At 35.9% G+C, this 25,599-nt stretch overlaps 1 protein-coding gene across 10 annotated transcripts in view; it reads right to left on the reverse strand.

Moving 5' to 3' along the window:
- Positions 1–25,599, reverse strand: part of LOC145678807 (histone-lysine N-methyltransferase 2C-like) — a 262,032-nt gene that overhangs the window by 155,044 nt on the left and 81,389 nt on the right. For all 10 annotated transcript variants that reach the window (XM_081749328.1, XM_081749335.1, XM_081749329.1 and 7 more), the window contains exons 25-28: positions 23,512–23,694; positions 19,551–19,689; positions 14,141–14,343; positions 10,304–10,428 (exon numbers count right to left, since the gene is read on the reverse strand). In XM_081749328.1, the coding sequence (XP_081605454.1) occupies positions 10,304–10,428; positions 14,141–14,343; positions 19,551–19,689; positions 23,512–23,694 (650 nt within the window). The remainder of the gene's footprint in view (positions 1–10,303; positions 10,429–14,140; positions 14,344–19,550; positions 19,690–23,511; positions 23,695–25,599) is intronic.

Genomic DNA, 25,599 nt, shown 5'->3' on the forward strand with positions numbered 1-25,599 from the left:
AAGGTTCTATTACACATATATTTAAAACACCAAATATATATATATATATACGCGTGTATATGTAAACTACGTGTGCAATCTCTGAGCCGCAAATAAACATAAGAGAAAAAAATCACTACCTTAACAAAAACATCAAAAATAAGTCAAGACAAAGTGAGTACACGTGAATAAATTTACTAAAATACTCTTAATTATAAAGAATTTTTAATAAAAAGGAAAAAAAAATGTAATTTGCGACTATTTCAATTTTGAAGTAGACAAGTCACTGAAGACTCAAAATAGCTGTTGACACACTGTGGCAGAAGAAAATGGCACATTTATATAATTTCTACATAAAATATGCTATTTTATACATATTTCGATGACTGCATATGTGATTAAATGTAAAGTTTACAATTCAAGTGAAGAGCAAGATTCTGTTATCGTTAAGTTTATTTTTCGTTTAAATTCGATCTTTTTTTTAAAGGTAACAAAAAAATAACTTTCAGGAAGCTAATTTAATGCTCCATACACTTTAACATAACGTTATGAAAATTATATTTATTCAATATCAATTCATAAATCCACGATGAGAGGTTGTATATCAAGATAGGATTATGCTTACGACATACAAAAGAAATACCGTGAACTAGGGACCATAGTTTGAATCCTTTTAATATATGTATGTAGTTTGTGCTGAAGACAAATGTTACAATGAAACCTATATAGCCTTATATTGTCTGTTTTTCTACCAATCACAATATAGAAAGAGTCTTTTAACATAGTGTCTAGTTTTTCTAAGTTAAAAAGTGGGTTGTAATCGTCAACCTCAGAAGAAGATCACTCCGGCCAGCTCTTATTTTTTTTTTTTTCCTTTGTGAATTATTTTCCACATAAATTAACTGATCTATAAAAACTCTTTTGTCATACCCTGAGTTTTCCCATCCAGCTCTCAAGTCGGATCTCCGATTCTACAACCGATGCCCGTTCTGCGCTTTTTTTTTTTTTTTTTAGCACCTTTCTAACTTCTTTCATTGTTATCGTATAACGGACTTTAGAAAAAAACTGATAACTAAATTAATTTTAACCAATAACAAATAATCCAAAATTTTAAGACGAAACAATGAACTGTCAAAAAATGTCTTAAACGTTAATTGGTTTACCACTATTTCCAAATGATCCTACAACATAAAATTCATTTTTCACAATCGGGAATTAAACACTGCCCGCTTCCTCCTCCTAATTCTATTTATAATGCAAAAACACACTAGTCTCTGAATGCAGACCTCCAAACATTTAGGAGTTACGGGTTGCATAAACTTCTAGGTGAAAACATTCTGATATTCTTAACAACCAAGACGCCTTAGTCTGTCAGTCATGCTAATTCCAAATAGTTCAAAGTCAGGCTAATAGTTGGTAGCGTGACAAGCCAAAGGCTTGGGGTGGCCAACTAGTATTAAAAAGACGTAAAAGCATACAAGAATTATTTCGTAGATCTGTTAATAGTTTCTGATATTTATAAAACTGTCCACGAGGAAAATATAAGGTAACCAAATAAAATTCGTCGGGAAGCACAAACATACAGCGCATGGTACTCAGCGTTAGGTCTCGGAACTAATCTTCATTAGAATCCAGCGTCCTTTGACAGCGTTCCTGCAGCTGCGCAATGCCCTGGCGATAAAACTAGGGGTGTCTTGGACACGAAGAATTGTGCGCCGCAGGTGTCTGCTTCATTGTCGAAAGATTTTGTGCGGAGATGGTTGTCCAGTGAATGGAACAGACGGTAATCTTATGATGCGAAGCCTGCTGAATATGGTAGACGGCACAGTGTCTTCCAGCCAAATCGGTAAAGGGTATCCGTGGCCGTGGTCGTCCTTGCCACGTGTGATCTCTCACCAGTACACCATTGTGATTAACCAACATTCACTCCTCCTGTTGCGACTACAGATCACCAGTGACTGTGTGGCCTGGTGATAGGAACTCGTAATCATCACTTGGTGACTTGTCTATTAGATCATGATCTTGCGTGGGTGCAAAGATAATACTGAGATATGAGGAACAGGGTCACTTGGTGACAACGTACGATTAAGATCATGCTGCCTCCACTTTTCGTCATTCGTAAGTAAGTACTCGAACAAATATGTGTGTGTGTTGTGTTCCTAAGGTTGTCACTTGTTGGTCCTTATTGGCTGTCAATAATGTGTGAGGTACGTACTTGCTAACTTATATATCTTTTCTATCCGGTGCAGGTGAAGTTTGGCTGTATCCTCGCAAACCTGGAAACCTTCGGAAAATTCACCACACTACTGTTCTCCTTTATGGTTTCCTTCAGGACCTCGTCGTCCGACACCAATAGTCGCACATTGCATAGATCATCTCTCTCTGAACTTCTGGAACCAGTATCTGGCGATACTTCCACTCGCGATAGTCTCACCAAATGCTTGACGTATCCAACAACTTGATGCGGCTACTGACAGGTCTACCTTAAAGTAATATACGACGAACTAACTGTTTCGTTACCTTCATTTCTCTTCGTCATTGAACGAGTTGAAATTCCTGTGTACGAGCAACATGCCTATATTAGCATATGCCAATAGTTACACAAATCCCCTGTCGCTTTTCCGCCATATAAATCACTTCGTTTCTTCTCTGTGAGCGCTTCATCAAATCTGACAGCAAAAATTTTTTTCTGGTTATCTTGTATTATATCGGAATGATAGAAGAGAGTTAGGTAGAAGACTATATTAACTCACTCACTCACTCTATGGCCTATGGAACCCGGAGGTTCAATGCCACGGTCTCAAAAACTCTCCACTGACTTCTATCCTTAGCCATCTGGATCCAGTTTCTACTTTGTATTCCTATTTCTGCGAGGTCCATCCTAATATTGTCCTCCCATCTGCGCCTAGGTCTTTCTAATGGTCGTTTTCCGTTTGGTCTCCAGTCAAGACTTTAAAAGCGTTTCTACTTTCTTCCATCCTAGCTACATGACCTGCCCACCTGAGCCTCCTACATTTGATGACCCTAACAATGTTTGGTAAACCATATAAATTATGTAGTTCCTCGTTATGAAGTTTCCGCCATTCCCCATTCCTGTTCCTCTTAGGTCCGAATATTCGTCCCAGGATCATCTTCTCAAATATTTTCAATCTATGTTCTTCCCTTGGAGTAAGCAACCATGTTCGCAGCCATACAGAACAACAGACATGATTATCGTTTTATATATTTTAAGCTTCAAATTCCTCGACAGAATTCGCGACAACAAGAGATTTTGAACTGAATAATAACACGAATTCCCTCCTTTTAGTCGACATTTAATTTCTTCGTGAATATGATTTTCGCCTGTTAATATTGATCCTAGATATTTGAAAGTATCCACTTTATCAAAAGTATTATTTAATTTTTTTAACGCACCCATAATTTGCCGTATTACGGTCCCGACGCACTTCCACGTGTATAGTTTTCTCTGCGTTTACTTTTAAATCCATATCTCTGCAAGCGTTTAATAAGACCTCTGCATTTCTTTCTATTGTTCTCCTATCATCACTTACTATTAAATTTACATCAACAGCATACGCCATAGCCTGGTAAAATTCATTCAACTCTAGGCCCTGGTTACTATCTTTGATTTTCCTTATAGCGTATTCCAGGACAAAGTTGAATAATAATGGCGACTACGCATCTCCTTGTTTCAGGCCATTATCGACGTGGAAGCTCGTGGACAATAATTTTCCTACCCGGACTTTACTTCGGGATTCATTTAAACATATCTTAATCTATTTAGTTTTCTCGGTATTCCAAATTCTGTAAGAATGTTGTACAATGTTTCTCTCCTAACCAAGTTGTAAGCCTTTCTAAAATCAATAAATGGTTGATGTACCAGGGTAGTGTATTCCCACTTCTTTTCGAGTATTTAGCGATTGATAAATATTTGGTTTGATCGATTTCGTCTAAATCCGCACTAATAATCTCCAATAATTTCATCTGCGTATGGGGTCAATCTTGCTAATAGAATGTTTGAAAGGATTTTATAGGATGTTGACAGAAGAGAAATGCCTCGATAATTATTACAGTCAGCTTTGTCGCCTTTCATGTGAATTGGAACAAGGACTGATTCTTTCCACTCTTGTGGCAATTCTTCCTTGTTCCAGATAAGGAGAATGAGTTTGTGTATCTTGTTCCACAATTTTTCGCCTCCAGCTAAAATTAACTCAGCCGGAATTTCGTCTACACCCGGAGATTTATGTTTCTATAATTTCTTTATAGTGATTTCTACTTCTATTTGGTTGGGTTCTGGAATGTACGGTTCTGCAGTGTGTATCTCCCTTTCTCAACGCACGTTTGTTTTTGGCTGCGTGTTAAGCAAATCGTCAAAGAAATCTTTCCATCTATTTAAGATGCTATCTGTATCAGTGAAGAATATATTAGGGATGCCAAAAATAAAAATACTGTTTAAGGATTACGAAAATTCCTAGACGACGAAAAACACGACATTCATAAGGAGAATGTACTCAAAAAAGATTCAGTCATTCAAGTTCATGATATCTTAACTTTATTAAAGCTAAGAAACCGACTATCAAAAACAACGCTTAATGTTTATTATTATTATTATTATTATTATTATTATTATTATTATTATTATTATTATTATTGTGGGTGTATGTGATGATTTATATTATTATTTGGTAACTCACATCCATATTCACTTCCTGATTCCTTTATTAAGAGCTTGCCAAACTAACGCTTTTTACCAAGATTGATCGTCAAATTCACTTGTTCCTGACTTCAAAACATGGGGAAGCAGCATAAATTAAATTATTCTTCCACATGAATGAGTTTCCTTCCACATTGTGGAACTACTGGAGACTTCCAAAACTATGAGGGTTCAATATTGTAACCGATGATACAGAAGAATAAGGATGGGATTAAAGGCTACTCTTGGAACACTGAATCTGTATCAAAGAACATTTCTTTACCTTACAATTTTTTCGCTGTGAACAGACGGACGGACGGCTATGAATGATTCTCAGGGTTCCCATTCATTTGGCAAGCACGAATTCGCTGGCTTTTTCAGGTTTTCCAAGTGTCACGATTTACAAATTTCCAGGTCGATATAATTTTCCCCACCAGGGGGTTTTTACCACCTCTTACGCTTGTACATATATATAATGTGCAAGTGTAGGTAGAGATTTTTTTGCAAAATAAACTATTTTATATCCCCTATCAAATAGTCAGGTAAGGCAAAAAGAGAAATGGGTTCTGATAAATATTTAAAATCCCCCGAATCTTCCCAGGATTTTTCAGCTTTTAATTAAATTTCCAGGTTTTCCACATCAATGGGAACCCTGGTCCTGTAACACTTCCCCTACTTATGCATAATGTTAGTTCCTTGTAGAGTGTGAAGTTGATTGGCTGATTTCGGGTTTAACATCTCTTTTCACTACCAAGAGTATACGAGACGTGGAACAACAGCTAAATATGTAGTCCGTACTACATGAGCTTCCATTGCAAATCGAGCGAGGAGACCCCCGTCCGAGACGCATATGGTTACCGTATACTTACGGAGAACCTCTAGTGTGTTTAATTAGTCATGATTTTATGTAATGCCAAATATTCTAACAAAATAATTAAGAGGTACACAGATTACCTTCTGACTTAATTAAAACTTCTACATACATCTGTTAAATTTGGCTGAAATACAGCGAATATCGTAACCCAATAAATTACTTTAGATATAAAAAGAATCTTCCTGCCACTTTTTGGTAATTAGCACTACTTTATACCGATCTTGACTCTACGTCCAGAACATCCACGAAATACTGAAAATGTGAGAGGTAGAAAAGCATACAAGGTAAAGGTCATAGTTTTTGTTACTGACCATCTTTTTCCTGATTTTGAAGTTCAATCACTCAAAATTTAAACAATCTTCTCTCAGAATAAATATATATACGTATATATATATATTCTAATCGCAAAGGATACATTGCAGGCTAAACCAATGATTTCGTGATTTATCTGTAGAAAACTTCACTTACACCCTTGCACATTGATTGTATGCCAAATTTTAAAAGATGACAACTGAAGAATTACATTCTCCAACTCAAATAACGTTCAAATCTTACACTAAAAAATAAGATGACTGATAGTTTTTCCTCTATATGCGAGAATATCAAAAAGAATAAAGCATATTATATAGAATTACAACTTTAGAGCCGTCCACCAATACAGGAAATTCTGTAACTGGTTTCAAATAGCAGTACCAAAATTCACATTTTGGAGTATATGAAATAAAGTGTGAATGTGACAACACACATACAGGCATGGCTCAAAGTACCTTTAACACCATACTATAAAATTTTAAATATAGAAATAAAGCCACATCAAGTTTCTCTCTCAATGTATTTGCTAATATCAAGGTACAAAGGGATATATATATGTTATACATAAATCTAACTCACTCACTCCATGCCCTATGAACCTGAAACTTCAATGCCGTATTCACAGAACTCTCCATTGAATTCTCCCGTTACCCAACTGGATCCAGTCATTTTGTATTCACATTTCTGCGAAATCCACCTTAATATTATTCTCCCATCTGCGCCTAGCTCTTCCTAATGATCTTTTTCCGATTGGGCTTTCAGTTAAAACTTTGAAAGTGTTCCTACTTTCTTCTTCCATTTTGGCTACAGAATCTGCCTACCTGAGCCTCCAAGACTTGACACTAACAATGTTAGGTAAATTGTTTAAATTACGCAATTCCCCGTTATGAATTTCTGCCATTTCTCATCCCCGTCCCTTTTGGGTAAGCATATTCGCCTAAGAATTTTACTTTCAAAAAATTTCCCATTGCGTTCTTCCCTCAAAGTAGCGATCATATTTCCCAACCACATAGAACAAATTGTTTTATATCTTTTAAGCTTCAAATTCTTCGACAGAATTGGAACCGAGTTTGGACTGACTAATAACATAAGTTCCCTACTTTCAGTCGACAATTTACTTCTTCGCAGATATGTTTTTTGGTCTGTTAATGTTGATCCTGTATATTTGAAAGTGTCCACTTTGTAGAAAATATTATTTTAATATAATCTGCAATATTACGGTCACGTAGAATTTCCATATATTTAGTTTTCTCTGCATTTATTTTTAAAATCCCTACAGATGTTTAATAAAACCGATTTTTCTTTCTTTCTACTGTCCTCATACTATCTCCTACAAGATTAACAGCAGCACAAGCATAAAATCGTGAATCCCATTCGGCTATACTTCCATCTGATATCTGTCTCTCGTCTGACCCTCATCTGGTATCTTTAAATTAAACCTCTTCGTTAACAGACTCTCATTATTTCCTTATTTCAGCGAAAATCTCTTATAATCGTTGCTTCCAGGTAGTAGTCAGTATCACAATCGGCTCCTCTAAACAACTGAATACAAATTATGAAAGACTATCCTCTTTTATCAAATAAAACTGTTTTCTCTCTCTCTCTCTCTCTCTCTCTCCATCTGGTGAAATTCAAGTACTCATACATTTATGATTGTCGCGATGTGGGAATTTTGACTCCTCACGATAAGATTTTCGGATATTGCAAAGTTGGTGAGTCTAATACAGTTGTACTTTTCTTATGCCGTTCCTTCTAGTCTTTTTGAGAATATCCTCGCCTTAATTTCGCAATGAAATCCCTTAAAATAATTTTCATATAATATCGCGGAGTTTGTCAAATGCACTCTAGTTCTTCGTGAAAAACTGTCCTTCATATTGTCATTCTTATCTTCTGTTTAGGATGTAGACATTTAGAACAATAATATCGCACCATCGACCCTTAAAATTAATAAAGCCCACCATTAACAAATTCAACACATTTAAGTGTTGATATTATTCATTCGTGAACGGAAAACCCTGTTAACAGTCGGTTATTTTTATTTCCTTCCCCATAAAAAACGTAAATTTACAGTTTACACCGCTCCTTTTACTTCCTAAACTCCTACCAGGTCCATCCTATATTTTTCTAACTCACCCGTTAGGATTTTAATGCGCTTGCCACATAAAGACTTCTTATATTCCACGATCTCAATTTCATGTCCATTTTATTTCCTGAGATTGTGCCAAGTTATCAGACCTGGTTTGATGCTTCTGATTAATGATTCTGAACAAGTGTCCTTGTTTACACTGCTTCCTTGTCTAACACCAATCCCTCAAGCTAGAGAACCCCCTTGTCTATCTGTGACTACTTATTTACTATACTTGCAACTAACCTCTATATTTAGAGGCCTTCTTGACGATCCGAAACCAGAGAACGAGCCATGCCGTAGTGACAAGAAATTACGTTAATTTTACATGAATCAATCGATCTCACAAACAGAAATATATTTATTTGAAACCTTCTACATCTGCATAAAACAAAGCAGGATTTCGTGCACGAGCAAAGAAAAGTGACTGTTTATATTAACGTCCTTTCTCAGCAGAAAGGCTGTATAGAACAATACTCAGTTGAACATTAGTACACTCCATGCTGTCTCACCAGGAACAGAAATCGCGACCTGACAAATCAGAGGTATGTGCATTAGCACTAGACTACAGATGAGGGTGGGATAAAGTAAAATTGGATAAGAAATGGGGTATCACTATTAGTAAAAACTTTGGTAATTAAAACTAGAATTTTACAATTTAGTTTGCAATAATAGTTCCACAACATATTCTACAACTGTGCCAGTTTATTTACTTAAAAGACTTACCGACTTTAATAATAATAATAATAATAATAATAATAATAATAATAATAATAATAATAATAATAATAATAATAATAATAATAATTAAAATGAAGATTGATGTGTGACAACAAAAGCCATCATATTTTATAAGTTTGTATTCACAACCAACAATGTGATTACCACTGTGCAAGTCTGAATGCAAGTCCAATGAAATCACGACAATATTGTACTTAGTCTAAAAATAACGTATCCTTTGTTATATTAGTATCATAAAGAAGCTAAAATTACTAAGCACGTAAACTTCAAAATCAGCAAAATGAATAAATATAGAATTAAAATATATTCCTTGCGTATGATTTCAAATTAAATTCTTCCATTTACTGGTAACGAGGAATTCCAGCGCGTGAATTTAAAAAATAGAATTAACGGCAATTAACAAGGCTCTTTTAGTATTACATTTATAAGGACACTAGAAAATAAACTCTTAAGCCTTTAGACAGTTTACAGGTTCCCCCTTCAGTCGTCTTAGAAAAGAACCAAGGATGAAAACAGCAAAAAAAGGGAAGGAACTACCATGTAAGTTCTCGCGCAATGTTGCACAACATTGTCTATTTTGAAGGAAAACTGAATTCAGTTTACGAGACATAAAATGTGTAAAAATTCCCACTGGACCAGACCTTATTCCTTAATTACATTTTTATTGTTAATAATTTATTATTTTATTGTTAACTTGCTAAAGATCGACTTTCAGTTAAAAATTATTGGATGCATCAAAAATTTGTAAGAAAAAAATGAATCCACTCCCTTAATTTGTATTCAACTGAAGATATTATCGTAAAATTTTTGAGTAAGAACAGGCCATTTCTTATTTTAAGAAAGTGCAGTAAACATGTTAAACATGTAGAAGAAGGTCGTTGGCCATATGAAGAAAAGAAATAAAGTTTCATATTCTACAGTACTCTATTTGATACAGAAAATACAAACAATACTAATATATCAAATCTAGGAAAACGTACTCCTTCCTTTTACAAATTAATGATATCATCTGTTTGTCGATATGAAATCCTCTCACTGTGATTTGAAATAAGATTTTAGGTACAATATATTAACAAGAAAAAGCATTTACCACTATGCAGCAAAAGAAAACTTACTTTCTTATTCAATTATATTCAACTGATTACAAATATAACTATGTCAGTGAAATCAGCAGGTTACTCTACACAAATTTCTGGCAACATGACTTTGGATAGCATTAAGTAGATCATTCGAAGGAACTGAGCTACTTAATAAACTATTTTAATATATTTTTGATTATAGAATCAAAAATCCTTTTTAAGTTCAAAGACGGTCCCTAAAAAGAATTCTAAGCGACCTCACCCTTTAAATTATACGGCAGTGAAGACTGAAGGTTCACTAGAATATAATCGGGGAACAAAACTTTTCTTTTGTTGAAGTGCTGCGTACTTTTTCTATTTTTCATATAATGTACTCTAAAGCAAGACACGTTACAGTTCACATTTTATATATTTAAATGCCTTAACCTACAAAAGGAACTAATTTACACGGCACTCACAATTTCTTAACTCTAAAATATACAAATACTACGCAAACTGACCTGCTGCGATTTCTGCATACGAACAGCTGATCTGTTTTCTCGTGCCTTCTGGTAATAAGGAGCTTTTTTCTCCTGTGGCAGCGTTCTCCAGATCTTTCCTATTTGCCTTGCTCTATCGGGAAAATCTATCAAAACAATTTTAAAAAACAATTATCAAGTCTTAATGCTTATATATATCAATTATTTAAAACCCAAAAAATCAAAGGGGAAAGCTTCTCGCAACTTAAGAGACTGCCCGTAGATCTTTGGAACACTGATACAACGTTTAGGTGTGAAAATGTATCGGTCAAGATTACTTCATGAATTAGTAGAGGATGATCTAGTTTGTCAATTATAATTCTGCGAGGTAATGTTGAATGCAGAAAGACAAGGTGATGGCATCATTCAAAAAGTGTGTTGATCAGACGTTGCATGCATACTCTATATATACAGGGGGAGCAAAAGTAGGTACACATTTATTATCTTTTATTATTTATTATTTTTCAGATAATAATGCCTGGCAATTTAATCATCGACCAACGGAAGTGGGTAATCAATTAATACTGGAAGAAAGAACGCTGAAAAGGTTAGACGGAAATGGGCTATAGAATTTGAAGCACCTCCACCAAGCAGAATAACAACTTACAGATTACGCAATACATTTGACGAAAGTGGCTCCATCTGTAATGCGCTAAAGAGTGGTCGACCGATCAGTACTGCTACTCAGAACAATGAAATGTTAGGTGCGCATGCATTTATTTAAAGTCCAAAAAACCAAAGAGGAAAGCTTCTGACAAGTTAAGAGATTTTCCGTAGATCTTTGGGGCATCTAATGCAACGTTAAGGTTATGTATCGGCCAAGATCACTTCATGAATTATTAGAGGATGATCTAGTTTGTGGATTATAATTCTGCGAGGCAATGTTGAATGTTGAAAGACAAGGTGATGGCATCATTGAAAACGTGTGTTGATCAGACGAAGTGAACTTGAAACTTTCAGACGCTGTTAATAAGCATAACTTTCAATTACGGAACAGAGAACCCCTATTTAACATTTGAACAACAACTGACTCAACCTAAAGTTAGTTTGAGCAAGCCTTTCATATAAAACGGTCATTGGGCCTATCTTTTTTTTAATGAAACTCTTACCCACGACCTGTATCTTAACATGCTACAGAACACTTATTACACAATTACGGCAACAACATGATAGTCAACGACTTCTCCTTAATTATAAAATTGTTACTATTTTCATAATCAAGAATTCATTATACAGGGTGGCCCGAAAGTAGGTATACACGCCTGCATTGATCAAATATAACATTCTAGTTTATGGGTTTATTTGTTTGGCTCTTACGAGCTTAAGATGTAAGTAAAAACACATTAAGAACAAATAAAGAAACTGAATCTACCTGATGGATAACAATAAGAAATGATATAAAATGCATTGAGCTGATCAGTTACGGTACTGTATACCTACTTTTCGGCCTCCCAATACAATACATAACCACTAATAACGAAAACAAGAACTCTTATAACTGTATACCTACTTTAGTACCTGTTATTTATATATTTGGTCTAGGAATTAATTCGTGCGGGTGGACAAGAGATGGCGCAACGAACGGAGCGTCCCACAGTTCCGTGTATCCACACATGTGTTGCAAACCCCTGTCATCGCGTATCGTTCGTAGTATAGGGCAGTGGATTAAAGCGTCAACAACACCAGTTTGTAGTTAAGTGAACATGGCGCAATTTGTGCCTGATAAAGTGTTTTTGCGGGATGTCCTGCTGCATTACTTTAACATGCAGAAAAGTGCGACTGAAAGTCATCGTATTTTGGTGGAAGTGTATGGTGACCATGCTCTAGCTGAGCGAACGTGTCAGAAGTGGTTTGCACGGTTTAGAAGTGGTGATTTCGGCTTGGCAGACCAAGAGCGAGCTGGACAGCCAAAAAAATTTCAAGACGAAGAATTGACAGCATTGCTCGAGAAGGATTCGTGTCAAACGCAGGAACAACTTGCAGCAGCATTAGGCGTTGATCAAACAACAGTCTCCAAACGCTTGAAAGCCATGGGAATGATTCAAAAGATGTCACATTGGGTTCCACATGAATTGAAAGACAGAGACGTTGAAAGACGAAAAACCATTTGCGAATTGCTGCTTCAACGACAGAGCAGAAAGGGGTTTCTGCATCGAATTATTACGGGTGATGAGAAGTGGATCCATTACGAGAACCCTAAACGAAAAAAGGCCTGGGTGAAACCAGGTGAACCAGGTCCATCACAACCAAAACGAGATATTCACTGTGCAAAGGTTATGCTGTGCATATGGTGGGATATGAAAGGTGTGGTGTACTATGAGCTGCTGCAACCGGGTGAAACTATGAATGGAGAACGTTATCGACGACAATTAATGCGTTTGAAGCAAGCTCTGGCCAGAACACGACCAGAATGGGAGAACAGACATGATAAACTTATTGTTCAACATGATAACGCTCGCCCACATGTCGCAAAACCGGTCAAAACCTATTTAGAAAATGTCGGATGGGAAGTTTTACCCCACCCGCCGTATTCACCAGACGTTGCTCCTTCGGATTACTACTTGTTCGATTGCATGAACAACGATTTGATTGGACAGCGGTTTACTTCTTCAGAAGATATCGAAACATGGGTCTCTGACTGGATCGCTTCCAAGGATGAGGACTTCTTTCGCCACGGAATCCGTACATTGCCTGACAGATGGGCGAAAGTGGTGGCTAGCGATGGACAATATTTTTCTTAAGGTATTTATGTGTTTTGTGTTTGTACTACAGCTTCAATGTGTGCGTACCAACCGCACGAATTAATTCCTAGACCAAATATATATATATATATATATATATATATATATATATATATATATATATATATATATATATACATAATATGGTGTTTCAAAACAACTTTGAGAGGTGATTTGTGGCACCAAGGTAACACAAAAAGTATAGACCAAGCTGGATGCACAAATGCTTCCTTTCGGAGTTACAAGCTATCGAGAACTTGAAATGAATGAAAAAAAAATGAAAAAAAAATTCGAAAGGTCCATAGGATCAAAACTATGGGACCTACCGTAGTCGGATCAAGACTTCACTTAGGACCTAGTATGTGCCCTATCCAAAAATCTAAGTTTCAGAATCCTGTCGAACTTCCGCAACAATTTTTATAGAGGTAGTTGGAGAGTACTTCAGACTATATGCCCGTAGCCAAACTCCCTCTATAAAAATTGTTGCGTGAGTACCTTAGGATTCTGAAATATGTATTTTTGGATCGCGCACATATTAGTTTCCAAGTGAAGTCTTGACCCGACTACGGTAGGGCGCATGGTTTTGGACCTATGGACCTTTAAAATTCATTCTGTCATATTTCGGCAGTCTATTACCCCGAGAGGAAGCATTTGTGCACCCAGGTTGGTCTATATTTTGTTTTATCTTGGAGTCAGGAATTACCTCCCAAATGTTGTCGGTGTTGTTTTGAAACACAGTGTTCAGGTTTAAAGTAAATAAAAGTAAAGATGGTTCAAACAAAGGAAATCAATGTTCTTACCCTACAACATTGACATGCATACGAGAAATTGAAGTTGTGTATAAAAGTTTGGTGTAAAGTGCATAAATATTGGACAATATTTAAAATTTCATTATACTTTCTCAGCTATTATACTGCAATATTGTCATCTATTTTTTTTTTTTTTTCAAAAACCCTAAAAGAACAACTCCGTGAAATCAGTTTCTTTCAAAAATTTTTAAAAAGTACGAGAAAGACAGTAGTGTTTAGAATGCAAACCGTGCAGCAATCTCTGTATACGAACAGGAATATTTACTTACTTGGGTATTCCTTTTTAAATTCTGGGTGGTTGAGATTTGCGTAAAGAATCTGAGAAATAGTTGCATTTGGTCCTAAGGCTTCGTCCGCTTCCATCTTCTGAAGATTTCGAGAATTGTATGAAGACGGTGGTTCACTTTCCTGATCCGGCTGTGGATGCCATGGACTTGGGGGCTCAGAAAAAGCAGGACTAAACTGTGGACTACTATAAAAGAAAATCAAAATACAATGTAGTTTACTTATCACAATGGTCATAATAAAGGCCATTTTATTAACAATCAAGAAACCGTTAACAAATGCATACACTTTTCTCGCGTCTTCCGGTAATGGGAAGAAGGTATAGGTTTGTTCTTTTTGACAAAATTACACTATAAGGATTACCGTATTAAATATTTTGAGTACGAAAGAGGATCAGAAACTAAGGTTGCAATGCCAGTATTTCTGGAGTTTCGTCTGTTATAGAGAAATGAGGAGTGTGCAGTAATACATGGAGTTGGCAACTGTGCAAGTTTCAGCTATCCACCAACTAAAACGCTAGTTGTAAATAAATACAAAATCGTGACTCGTTTGGAAAACTGGTCTCATGAAGAAGTCCGCTTAGTTATTCGATTTCTGTGGGCGAAACATGTAACCATGGCTGAAATTCACCGGCAGCTGGTAGAGGTTTACGGAGGGACTGTAATATCTCGTCAGCATATCGCAGAATGGTGTCGAAAGTTTGCGGCTGGTGGAGAAACGTCACCGACAAGGAACCTAGAATACCACCACACTGATGAAGCAGTTTCACTGGGAAATCAGACCATCCTCCCTACAGCCCTGACCTCGCTCCAAGCGACTTTTAGCTGTTTCCGCACTTGAAGGAGCACCTTGGGAGGCCTCACTTCGCTTCAGACGAAGAGGTGAAAAACTTCGTGACAACGTGGCTGAACACGCAAGGAACTGATTTTTACCAGGAGGGAATCTTCAAACTCATCCCACGATGAGACAAGTGCCTCAACTGATATGGAGACAATGTCGAAAAATAACCTAATGTATGTACTATCTGGTGGCTGTATGAAATAATATATATACGTTTCACTGGAGGCTTTGTACCCTTACTTTCTGATCACCCTTTGTATTATTGATGACAATGTGCTGCCATGAATAAAAGTACTTTCTCGTTAACAAAGACTGTGCAAAATGCCCATTCTGGCCGAGTGGTTATTGCCACGTGCTTTCAGTACACGTAGTTCCGGATTCGATGCCTGATGGTATCTGCCTCAGATGTAAATCCATGTAGTAGTTCGGAACCCATGTTAAACCGTATGCTCTGTCTCATACAGGCTCGGTGCTGGAAGTGGATAAAGTGTTGGAGGTATGTTAAACTTCGATAAACAAAGCAACGAAATTTTTTCGTCCTATTCTTTTTTTCTATTTTTTATTTATGATTTACAATGAAATCATAATGAAATAAAGTTCCTACATTTCTTCTACCAATACATTGTCTCTAAAAATTTATTACACGTGAGAACTCTGAACGATATTTTTTTTTAACCAGGTAGTACAGTCAACGATGAAAGTTCTTTTCGTTTGATAAAATTAGTTTCGTACATAACTTCAGGATGGACAATTTGAGTAATTAAAAAGAATGTAATTTTCTGTACGTTCCTGTACGTTTCTGTACGTTTAAACCATACTACCGTTGTACGTCCCAGCTGTACCACCGCTATTCCTAAAATAAATTATACCAAACTGAAAGAACTTTTCTCGCTGACTGTACAAGTGGTTTTTACTTTTTATAGTCGAACTCTATTAAGACGATTTTGCACTTTTTGGCGGAGAATAGGCCAATTCTCACTTCGTGCTTGTGACAGAAAAGAACGTACAAAAAAAAAAAAAAAAAGTGTCACTCCCACAACAACAACGGCAACAAATTTAAGAAAATTTATTTTACTGGTAATAAATTTTCAACGCATACTTATCAATAATCCCTTACTTCAGTAATGTTTACTTAACAAATACACTAAACTTTTGTGTTCCGATTTAAATTTTTTTTCTCATATTTCGAAAGTGAAACGCGGGAAAAGTTCGGTGTTTAGATATAATGCGTGTTCCTTAGGCACGATTACAAATTATTAAAAACACGAAGTTGTTAAAGCAGAGCTGTTCCCAAATTCACTTTATAATTTCACGTTAATAAAACGCTTCAGTGATTAAGTGTAGCGTAGTTGGGGCCACCCAATGTGTTTGCGCGAATAGAGGCCGCACCTAAACTTTTAACACGAGATTATAGAAAAAAAGTAAATCTAGAATATCGACCGCGGTACTAAATTTACGAAAAAGTACTTTTAGACAGTACTTAAGATATCTCTTTCCCCCTCCTTTTTTTAACTCTGGCATAACTAAGGGTGACTCATGAAGATGACCTCCTTTGAGATGGTGACTGTGCAGCATTCTAGATCGTCTAGCGAGGGTAAAGAACCTGACGCTGGTTATGTTGAAATGGTGGGAAGTGATTGTGCGTAATCTGAGTGGGTACAAACAAGCTGACACAGTTTTGCGAAACAAAGTTACCGTGTATATATATATATCTACTGTGTAACAGATACATATTCCTGTTAATAAAACTATTAGATGTACAAGCGCTTTTCGTGCCAGTGTAAGGTGTTACCGGTACCCAATGAAGGTGGCAATTTTTGTGAACAAGGTAGGTTGTTCTGCTATTTTCTTCTTAAGTCTTTGATGGTTTACAAACGTAACTGTAGTAACTTGTAACGGTATTAATTTCAAGCCACAAGATACGTGTACATGTTATTTTGACGATTTATGATCTGAGGGGGGAAATTTCGATTTAGGCCGCACCATGATTTTTCATGCCAAAACTTAGGGGGGGGGGGAAGTGCGGCCTGTATTCGTGCAAACACGATATTGTCGGATCGATTGTACAGTGTTTCTAATTTATTACAGCCTTAAATATATAAATAATATTCAAAAAATTAACCTGTGAATGTTTTTTCTGAGTCCCTATCTATGGCCAGGTCAGATGGCGATCACATTGCTCGGGGAATTGAGGAGGGAAGCGGCCTAAGACCATTATATGAGCTACCACCCCATTTGCTGGTGTGAATGAAAGAAACCCTCGAAAACCTCACTTTAGGATGGCTAGCTTGAAAAAGCTTTTACTTTTCGAGCGAGTCCTCTCGGGAATCGAACCCGGGGCCATCCGCATCAAAAATGAGAACGTTAGCAACTACGCTACGCGGGGCCACCCAACTAATAAAAAGAATCACTTGAAGCTTCGTTTAACTTCTAAGAAAGATAAAACCATTTTGATTTTGTTTTTAGTTTGCTTAATATACCATACAATAAACCTGAATATTAGATTTTTTAAGTTACGCTGAGGATAATTACAATGAAAAATTAATAATCCTGATAATACTCAAAGAAATCTTCGTATAAACACTAATTCATTAAAATCTTCGTTTGATTTTCAATACTCTGGGTACTTGAAAGATAGTTTAGATCAGTGGTTCTCAACCTTTTTTGACTCACGATACACTTTACTGAACATCCAGGACATCGCGACACATTTGTTTGGTATTTTTATTATAAATAATAACAACAAAAATGATGATAATATCTATTATAATAGTGAAACCTATTAATTTTTATAACGACTGTACATGGCACTGAGCATTATTGCTACCGCTGGAAGCGTTGACTGGTACAGTTTGCCTCTATTTTAACTAATTATTATTAATTCTTCATCATTTTTAAATTTTAAAATTTCGCGACACACCTTAGGGAACTGCGTGACACACCAGTGTGTCGAGACACATCGGTTGAAAACCACTGGTTTAGGTTATAGGATGATGTATGATAAGAAGACGAACAACATGATACTAGATGAATACAAAAAGGGACAGTAAGAAAAGCTATATCTAGTAAGTTGAGAATTGTATTCAAAGTATATTTCATTATGTGGTGATCATCGGAACACAATATTCTAAACAAACGAAAATGACAGTGTATTAATGAAAAGACGTTCCGCTATTAAGCACTGACCTGACTATCCCAAGAAAGAAAAAATAATAATTTCATAGTGATAATTCAAGAATATTCGATTCTCATCTTCAGGCTAAAAGATACGTGCAATCGTATCATATTAATTCCTTACATCTTGGAAGAAAAATTGGCATGGACAACTAAGAAGAAGAAATAAAATATGGACTACTTCACTCCAGTAATTATCAACTACGTAGTTAAATCCCATCTATCTACCCAGCTAACACTTTTTTTTTTTTTATTCATTCTTTCTTATCTTCAATCTTGACAATGGTGACAGCAGTCCGCGAAAATTCAACGTTATTAACAAATCTGTAACTATTTAAGTTTTAACAAAATACAGAAGAGCGAACTGAGTACCTTTTGAGTTTATAAACGCTATTGTAGTTTATAATTTAATATAAACATACCATATGTAAAGCACAAAATTCGTAGAGGGTACCAGTGCAATGTACAGTTAAACTTAATAAATCTTAAAGTACTAAAAATTAATGATTATGAATAGCACACGCTAAATAAACACTAAAATGTCCTTGTGTGTACAGATGCAGTGCACGCTGAACACAATTTAAACTTATTTGTATTCAAATGCTTAAAAACAACTTCGCATAGCCACAATCCGTTCGCTAAACTGTTGTGCAAATAAAACAAACTGATTATAAATGGCAAGATGAACCTTTTCTTAAAAATACAGCAACCGTTGGAAAAATAAAACGACCTAGTTTCTTGTCTAACATGGTAACGAATGTGGGGTTCAACGCATTAGAATTCTCTATTTCATCAAGGTCAACGTGTAATTCGTCTGTACAATTTTGTTACGGCTACAAGATTTCAGCAAGTCATTTTGAAAACTACATAAAGAACGTTACAATTCAGTAAATATGCACTGTTTTCGTTGAAGTAATTTCAAGTTCAGTACACTTTGTTATTTCTGTAAAGTAAAATGTACACTGTTATTTTTAATATTCGAGTGTCTGTACTATACCGATAAAATTCTCAAAATTGGCGCCACAAGACGTGATTAAGGTGTCTTCAAAACAGAAAACTGCTGCTGATAGAGGTCAAAACTTCTGGCAATTAAATATACTGACATATCCTAAGTAGAAGTAACTTCACATTATGAAACCAGACGAGGAGCATTTATGCGTTAACTTTCACTCTGGTTTCTCGTAAATGGTATCTTATAAAGCTCCTAGAAGTTTCTTGGTAATTACTTAAATTTTAATTATTTCTACTCTACTCTTTAAATTCACTTATTCATTGGCACACTGATCACATGCTCCTACAGCAACTATTCACTACTATCGACTCACTGACTGTACTCTTATATTATACTTCCTACACTTATATAAATTCCACAACACTTACTTGCTGTATTCTGAATGGTATGGTGATGGTGGTGGGAAACTCATTGGAGATGAAAGATTTTGTGGGGTCACAGACGGCAATGGGCCAGGAACCTGAACCTGAGGTCGCTGAAGCGCTGGTGCAGGTGCTGGTTGCATTCCTTTAGAAGGAAAAAAGATCAAAACACAAAATTAAGTATTTTATTCTAAAACAATACATCAGCTGTTTCAAAACACTGAAAAACAAACCATCCGCTCGGTCAAGTTTGTACCTATCGTCAAAAAATAACATTAGCAGGGAAGCCTTTGCCTTTAAAAAAAAAAAAAAAATCCAAAATTGAATTCTGACCAAGAAAATTTCTTACTTCAACTACGACGACCTAAGAATAAAAATTAGCACAAGGATAAACAAAACTGAGGATCTGTCATCGGTTTATGAACACAACGCTCCTCAGGACCTTACTTTTACTGGAAGTGTGGAATTAATCTTAATTTCCTACTCTTTTTCCCTATACTTTTCAAAATCTCATCCTTACTTCCTGACCAACACTACAGAATTCAGCCTAAACACAAAAGAATTTATTTCAGGTATTGAATATTACTTCAACCTAGGATTAACCTACTTATTGTCACCATGATAATATAGCTCATATAAATGATGATGCCTGAGAAATTGAAATAGCAGGAATTTATAAGCTTAACAACAATGCATTGGTATCTATTTACAACAGTTTATTTAAGAAATAATGCAACAGTTATTCGTATTAAGAAAGTAGAAGAATCCTCCCCGTTGGTCTAGAGGTTAGTATGTACGTCTTTAGTGTACGTGGTCCGAATTAGATTCCCGGTGGACGAGAAATGAACGCATTAGGGTAGTTCGGATTCCACTTTAAAGTGTAGGTCCACGTATCATATAGCCTCGGTGCTAAAAAGAGATGCTAAAGTTCAAACAAATATGAAGTAAAAAGATTCCTAAAAAGAGGATATTAAGTGAGTTTTATTCACCACAAATCCCATGTGGTATATCCATATTAGGACCGAACTTACACTTCTGTGTGCTTGAAGTATGAGCTCTGCTAAGAAATTACGTGCTCTGCAAGCTCTGTAATGAATCATTACTATGCACAATTTATTTACATACATTCATGAAACAGAAGAGTATTTTATTCATTCGTTTAAAAAAAATGTTTACTCGCATTCATAGGCTTGCAAAACAGGTTTTCTAGGGATAAAAAAAAAAAATATATATATATATATATGAGATCCAACGCAATATCTAAATACCCAAAAATCGTACATCACTGGCTCGATCACATTCTTTCCAAACGTCTGATCTAGTACCTATGAAATAAACACTATGAGAACTTGAACTCAACCTCACGGATTCTGCTATATGTGAACAGTTTTGAAATCTAGATGTATTCTGTATAAAATCTGGTTCGGAAGAGGATAACCACTAAAATGGTCGCTCTAAATTCTTTCATTTGATGAATCATTTGAGACGCTGGGAATATGAATATGTGATGCAGGTTTCACGTTAAGATTAATCAATTTATTAGTTTTGTCCTTTCTATCGTAAGTATGTACAGACTTCTCGGGGACATTTCACAAGAGTTACGGCAGGACATATGGTGTAAATTTAAGTTAGTGATTCCAGGTCAGTAAATCGTCTCCTAATATTTACATAATGATGAATCAACACCAAAAATTCAGTCTCCACCGAGAATCGAATCCGCAACTATGCGCACTAAAGGCACATATATCAACTGTACGATTGGTAACAAGTATACAGCATTTCAAAGCTATACTAGTGCTATTTATTAACATAACTGTACTATGAGAAATTACATTTGCGAGGATGACTCATATATGACCCGCTGTTAGACCTTAACAGCACCAATAAATCGTGGAATTAGAAGAAGCTTTTGTCCTCCGACTCTGTACAAATCGACTGTCGTGTGGCGGCAGCACAAAGATGAGTGGCTTCAGTCAGATGAAAGCTCTAAAAGAACATTCTCATGACAAACGAACTGTGTTTATCAGGACTCAAGTTGCACTTGGAAAAAATGCTGTAAAGGGTCATAGAAAACTTGTGCAACGTTGTGGTGACTCGGGATTTCATAAATGAGCTTCCAGTACCAATCGGCAGAACGGATCTGGTTCTCTTATTAATGTCGTTGACGTAAAGACACGTAACGTGCAACGAATCAGTACGTGAAACTGATCTACGTCGACGTTACTGATCATTCCAAGTGAATAGAAAACGTGATAACTGACAAGAAAATAGATGCCTTACAATTTGACTGAAGTCAAAATTGGCACCGATATGAGCTTCAGAGGAATCCTTTCGCACGATACTCAGAAAGAAAAACACTTCCTTTGTGAAAAGTGGCAATAGATAAAACGGTCACATGTAGTATGAGTTCAACAGGGGAGTGGTACCACGATTGACCAAGGTCCCAGCATAATTAACTTTATCATTAAGGTGATGCTTTTTAGTTGCACTTCAACGGCATTCTTTGTCACACCGCACCGAAAAAATGTTACTATAAATAATTAGTAGTACTGTAACCTTATGGAGGATCAGGTTTCCCGGCTATTCTTCGCAATCGACAATTTCTCTGAGACATCCCATCGTGCTACTACACGACAGCAACGCAAGATGCCATATTTTCATATTCAGTGGCTTCAGAATGAGATTGGGAAGTGCTCCGTATAGTCCAGACAAAACTTTTGTTACTATAATTTGTTTCGGAACCTTAAAAGATCCTTTAAAAGAAATTAGAAACCATCGAACAGCCTTTAGTGAAAATAAATTCCTTCATGGTGTGAGAAAACAGCAAAGAACTTGACAACGTATGCTAATAGACCAAAGATCTATTATAAGGAAACGATTAACTTCGTTCTTCTGAATATTGTAAATAAAGCTGAGCATGTAATCTTCTTCTCATGATTCTTTTATTTCTATTACATACCATTCCACATATATGAGGCGTAAATAAAACAAAGTTATTCAACTTAGGTAGAATGCGTCCCAGAATTAACTCATGCTCTACTTGAATCAAATTACCCTTCGTTTCGATTGGCACTACGCTTTAGTGCGTGTCACAGACAATGACAAGTGTTGAAGCTATCATTTTATATTTTTGCGACACCCTTATAAAAATCTGAAGAGATTAAAAATCACTAGGACTATGAAGAGGGCTCTAAGTGTTTCAAGGATTCCAATCAGTTTCTCGTTGGTTGTAAATTTGATAACGAACTGAAATGTAGGAACATACGAAGTTCTAGTGATCATAATATTGAAACTATGTTGCGAGTCTGCTTAGTCTAAGAGCTCGACTTCATTACCACCTATTAATACTAGGGGATACACTAAAGTTAATTGATTGATTGATTTTGAGTTTAACGTCCCGTTCAGCAGCGAGGCTATACGGGACGTGAACCTACTGATTAACGTGGAATCCGAACCACATGAGCTCCCGCCGGGAAGCGAACCCGGGTCTCCCACGCCAAAGGCGCGTACGCTAACGGCTTAGACACTAAAGTTAAAATAATACAGTGATGGATGTCAAGTTTATTATTATTGCACTTGCGTTAAGCTAGATAGGTTGTATTAACATTATCCTATGTTAATATTAATAATGAATTCAGCGTAATCTTGGGAACACAATTATAATCTGGTTACTTTACTAGAACAATTACTAACTAGTTACTCGTATAGCATAGACCGGGTAGGCAAAATCAACATAAGAAGAACTAAGAAGATGAGATTAAATATTATTATTATTATTATTATTATTATCTGCAAGTTTAGTTATCTTCAGTCTAAGTAAGACCATAAAGCTGCGGATTCCAACTCACTTCTGAGTCGAACTAAACGGCAGCAGACAGGCAACAGAAATAATCGTCCTGAAGATACAAATTACTGTGCAAATCGGTAACTAATTTCTTAAGTCTTTCACTTATGAGTTCTAACTTACCTGGTGGATTCACTCTAGATGGGGAAACCATGCCATGGTTTTGGGAACTAGGCACAGCCGGTTGTGCAGACGGTCCAGGAACACTACCCAATGGAAATCCTGTCTCTTGCGACTCTTGAGATTCATCTTTAAGCACACCTTTGATGATATCTTCCACATCCTTGCAGTCCATATTGGGAAGACCTATGGAAACAATGTGTAACACATATTGCAGTAATTTTTAAACATCCTTCACGTGGCACGACACACCGCTTTTCATTTTAATAGGTTAATTATAATTTGAACTTTCCTAGTTCCTTATCTACATAGTGCTACCAGGCACTGAACAGAAACTTCCATTTTCTGTTTATTGATATACGATATTTGCACAAGAAATCTAGATGACACATACACAATCTATTCGTAAAATGGACAGGAATGACAAATATTTCACCTAGGTAAATCATAAAACACTAATAATATGACTAAGTTGTCAGCACTGTAATCTGTCCGTATTGTACCGTGTGTTTTTGATTCTCCATTTCGAATCAGACTGTCAGCAGTACAAGTTAGCACATGTCTTAATATAATATAAATGGAAAAAAGCTCATGAGTGAAACTAATCAAGTTCCTTTAAAAATCACTTAATAAACGATCCACCGCAGCAAATTACAGAATAATTTAGCCTAAACGATCTATCAAAGCAAATTACAGAATAATTTAGTCATTTTTGCCTTAGAATAACGCTAACAACAACATATTTATGAACCACATGAACTTGGATATACATTATAGCTATTCTTTTATCTAACAATCAAAATTATCTACATATTATATTCACACAAATTCATTCTTATTCCAGGACAGAGTCAAGTCCATTCTCCACAACCAATTTCAGACATTGACATACAACTTTCTATTTAATTAGTGATTTTTTATCCAATATCATGTATTTCAATTATTTCACAACGTCCTGATGCTTTTAACGTCAACAAGTATATTGGTCTGAATCACGTAGTAGCTACAGCACATTTCTTGAGCTAAAATATCACAAATACAAGAAGGATATAAATTACAAAGCATTTCAAACGACAGTAAAGAGTTTTAAAAAAAATTATCTCAACAACAAGAACTTACTGTCTACCAACTAAAGAATTAAACAAAGAATCAACACGAACTTACTGTTCACCACGCAGTACATGGATACAACAAATAGGGTACGGGCAAACTTCGATCATAGGAAAAGAGAAGTTAACTGATGCTGATTTTCACCAGCAAAGACATGGTTTTTCACATTTTAACATTTTTAATAATTTACTGAACTTCATCCTACCTATTATTTATCTGTGGATGCGTGCATGTGTGTGTGCTTTTACTATTGTTGTATTAGTTTCTGTAAGTATTTTATACATTTATTGATATTTTTCACTTTTGGTCAACGCAGTTGTAATGATGGATGGGGCGAAGAAAATAATTACTAGGAAGGCGTTTGAATGCCCAGATTTGATCACCCGAGAGGTTTTCTTCAGAGCAAACTATCTACACATGAATGTGTTCTCTTGAGTTGTTTCGAAGAGAGATTCAAGTTATCTATTGAGACAAATAACATGAGCGTTAGGTTTTTTTCTAAAGTAGCCGGGACAGTAACGGAAAATATTAAATGTTCGTACGACAAATGTGGGAGGAGCATTTTTTGACAAACATATTTAATAGGTAACCATAAAATATCCAGCAATTTTAATGAGGATATCCGGCGCCAGCAGAAAAAAAAGCTGGTCTCCCCGATTACGAGGAAAGAACGTATCTACAAAACTCCGAACAAAAACTGCTTTCTACAAATACACTTCTTACTCAAGTTATGTTGTTCAAGTCGAAGAATTATACTTCTAATTCTGTATCTTGAATTTTTACAAGTTCTCAGTTTGTTTCTTTCTATCATACTAAGAGTATGGTGATTATGATGCTACTACGAAAAAAATACATTGCATTTTTGCCTATATAGGGTTTAACACGTAGACTGTAATGTGTATGGAATTCCATACACACGGCTCTCCCGTGCAGCGCCGCGTGTATGATTTTCCATACACAAACAATATATTGCACTTTTGT

The sequence above is a fragment of the Thermobia domestica genome, chromosome 2 (assembly GCF_964235325.1).
Source record: "Thermobia domestica chromosome 2, izTheDome1.hap1.1, whole genome shotgun sequence".
NCBI lineage: Eukaryota > Metazoa > Arthropoda > Insecta > Zygentoma > Lepismatidae > Thermobia > Thermobia domestica.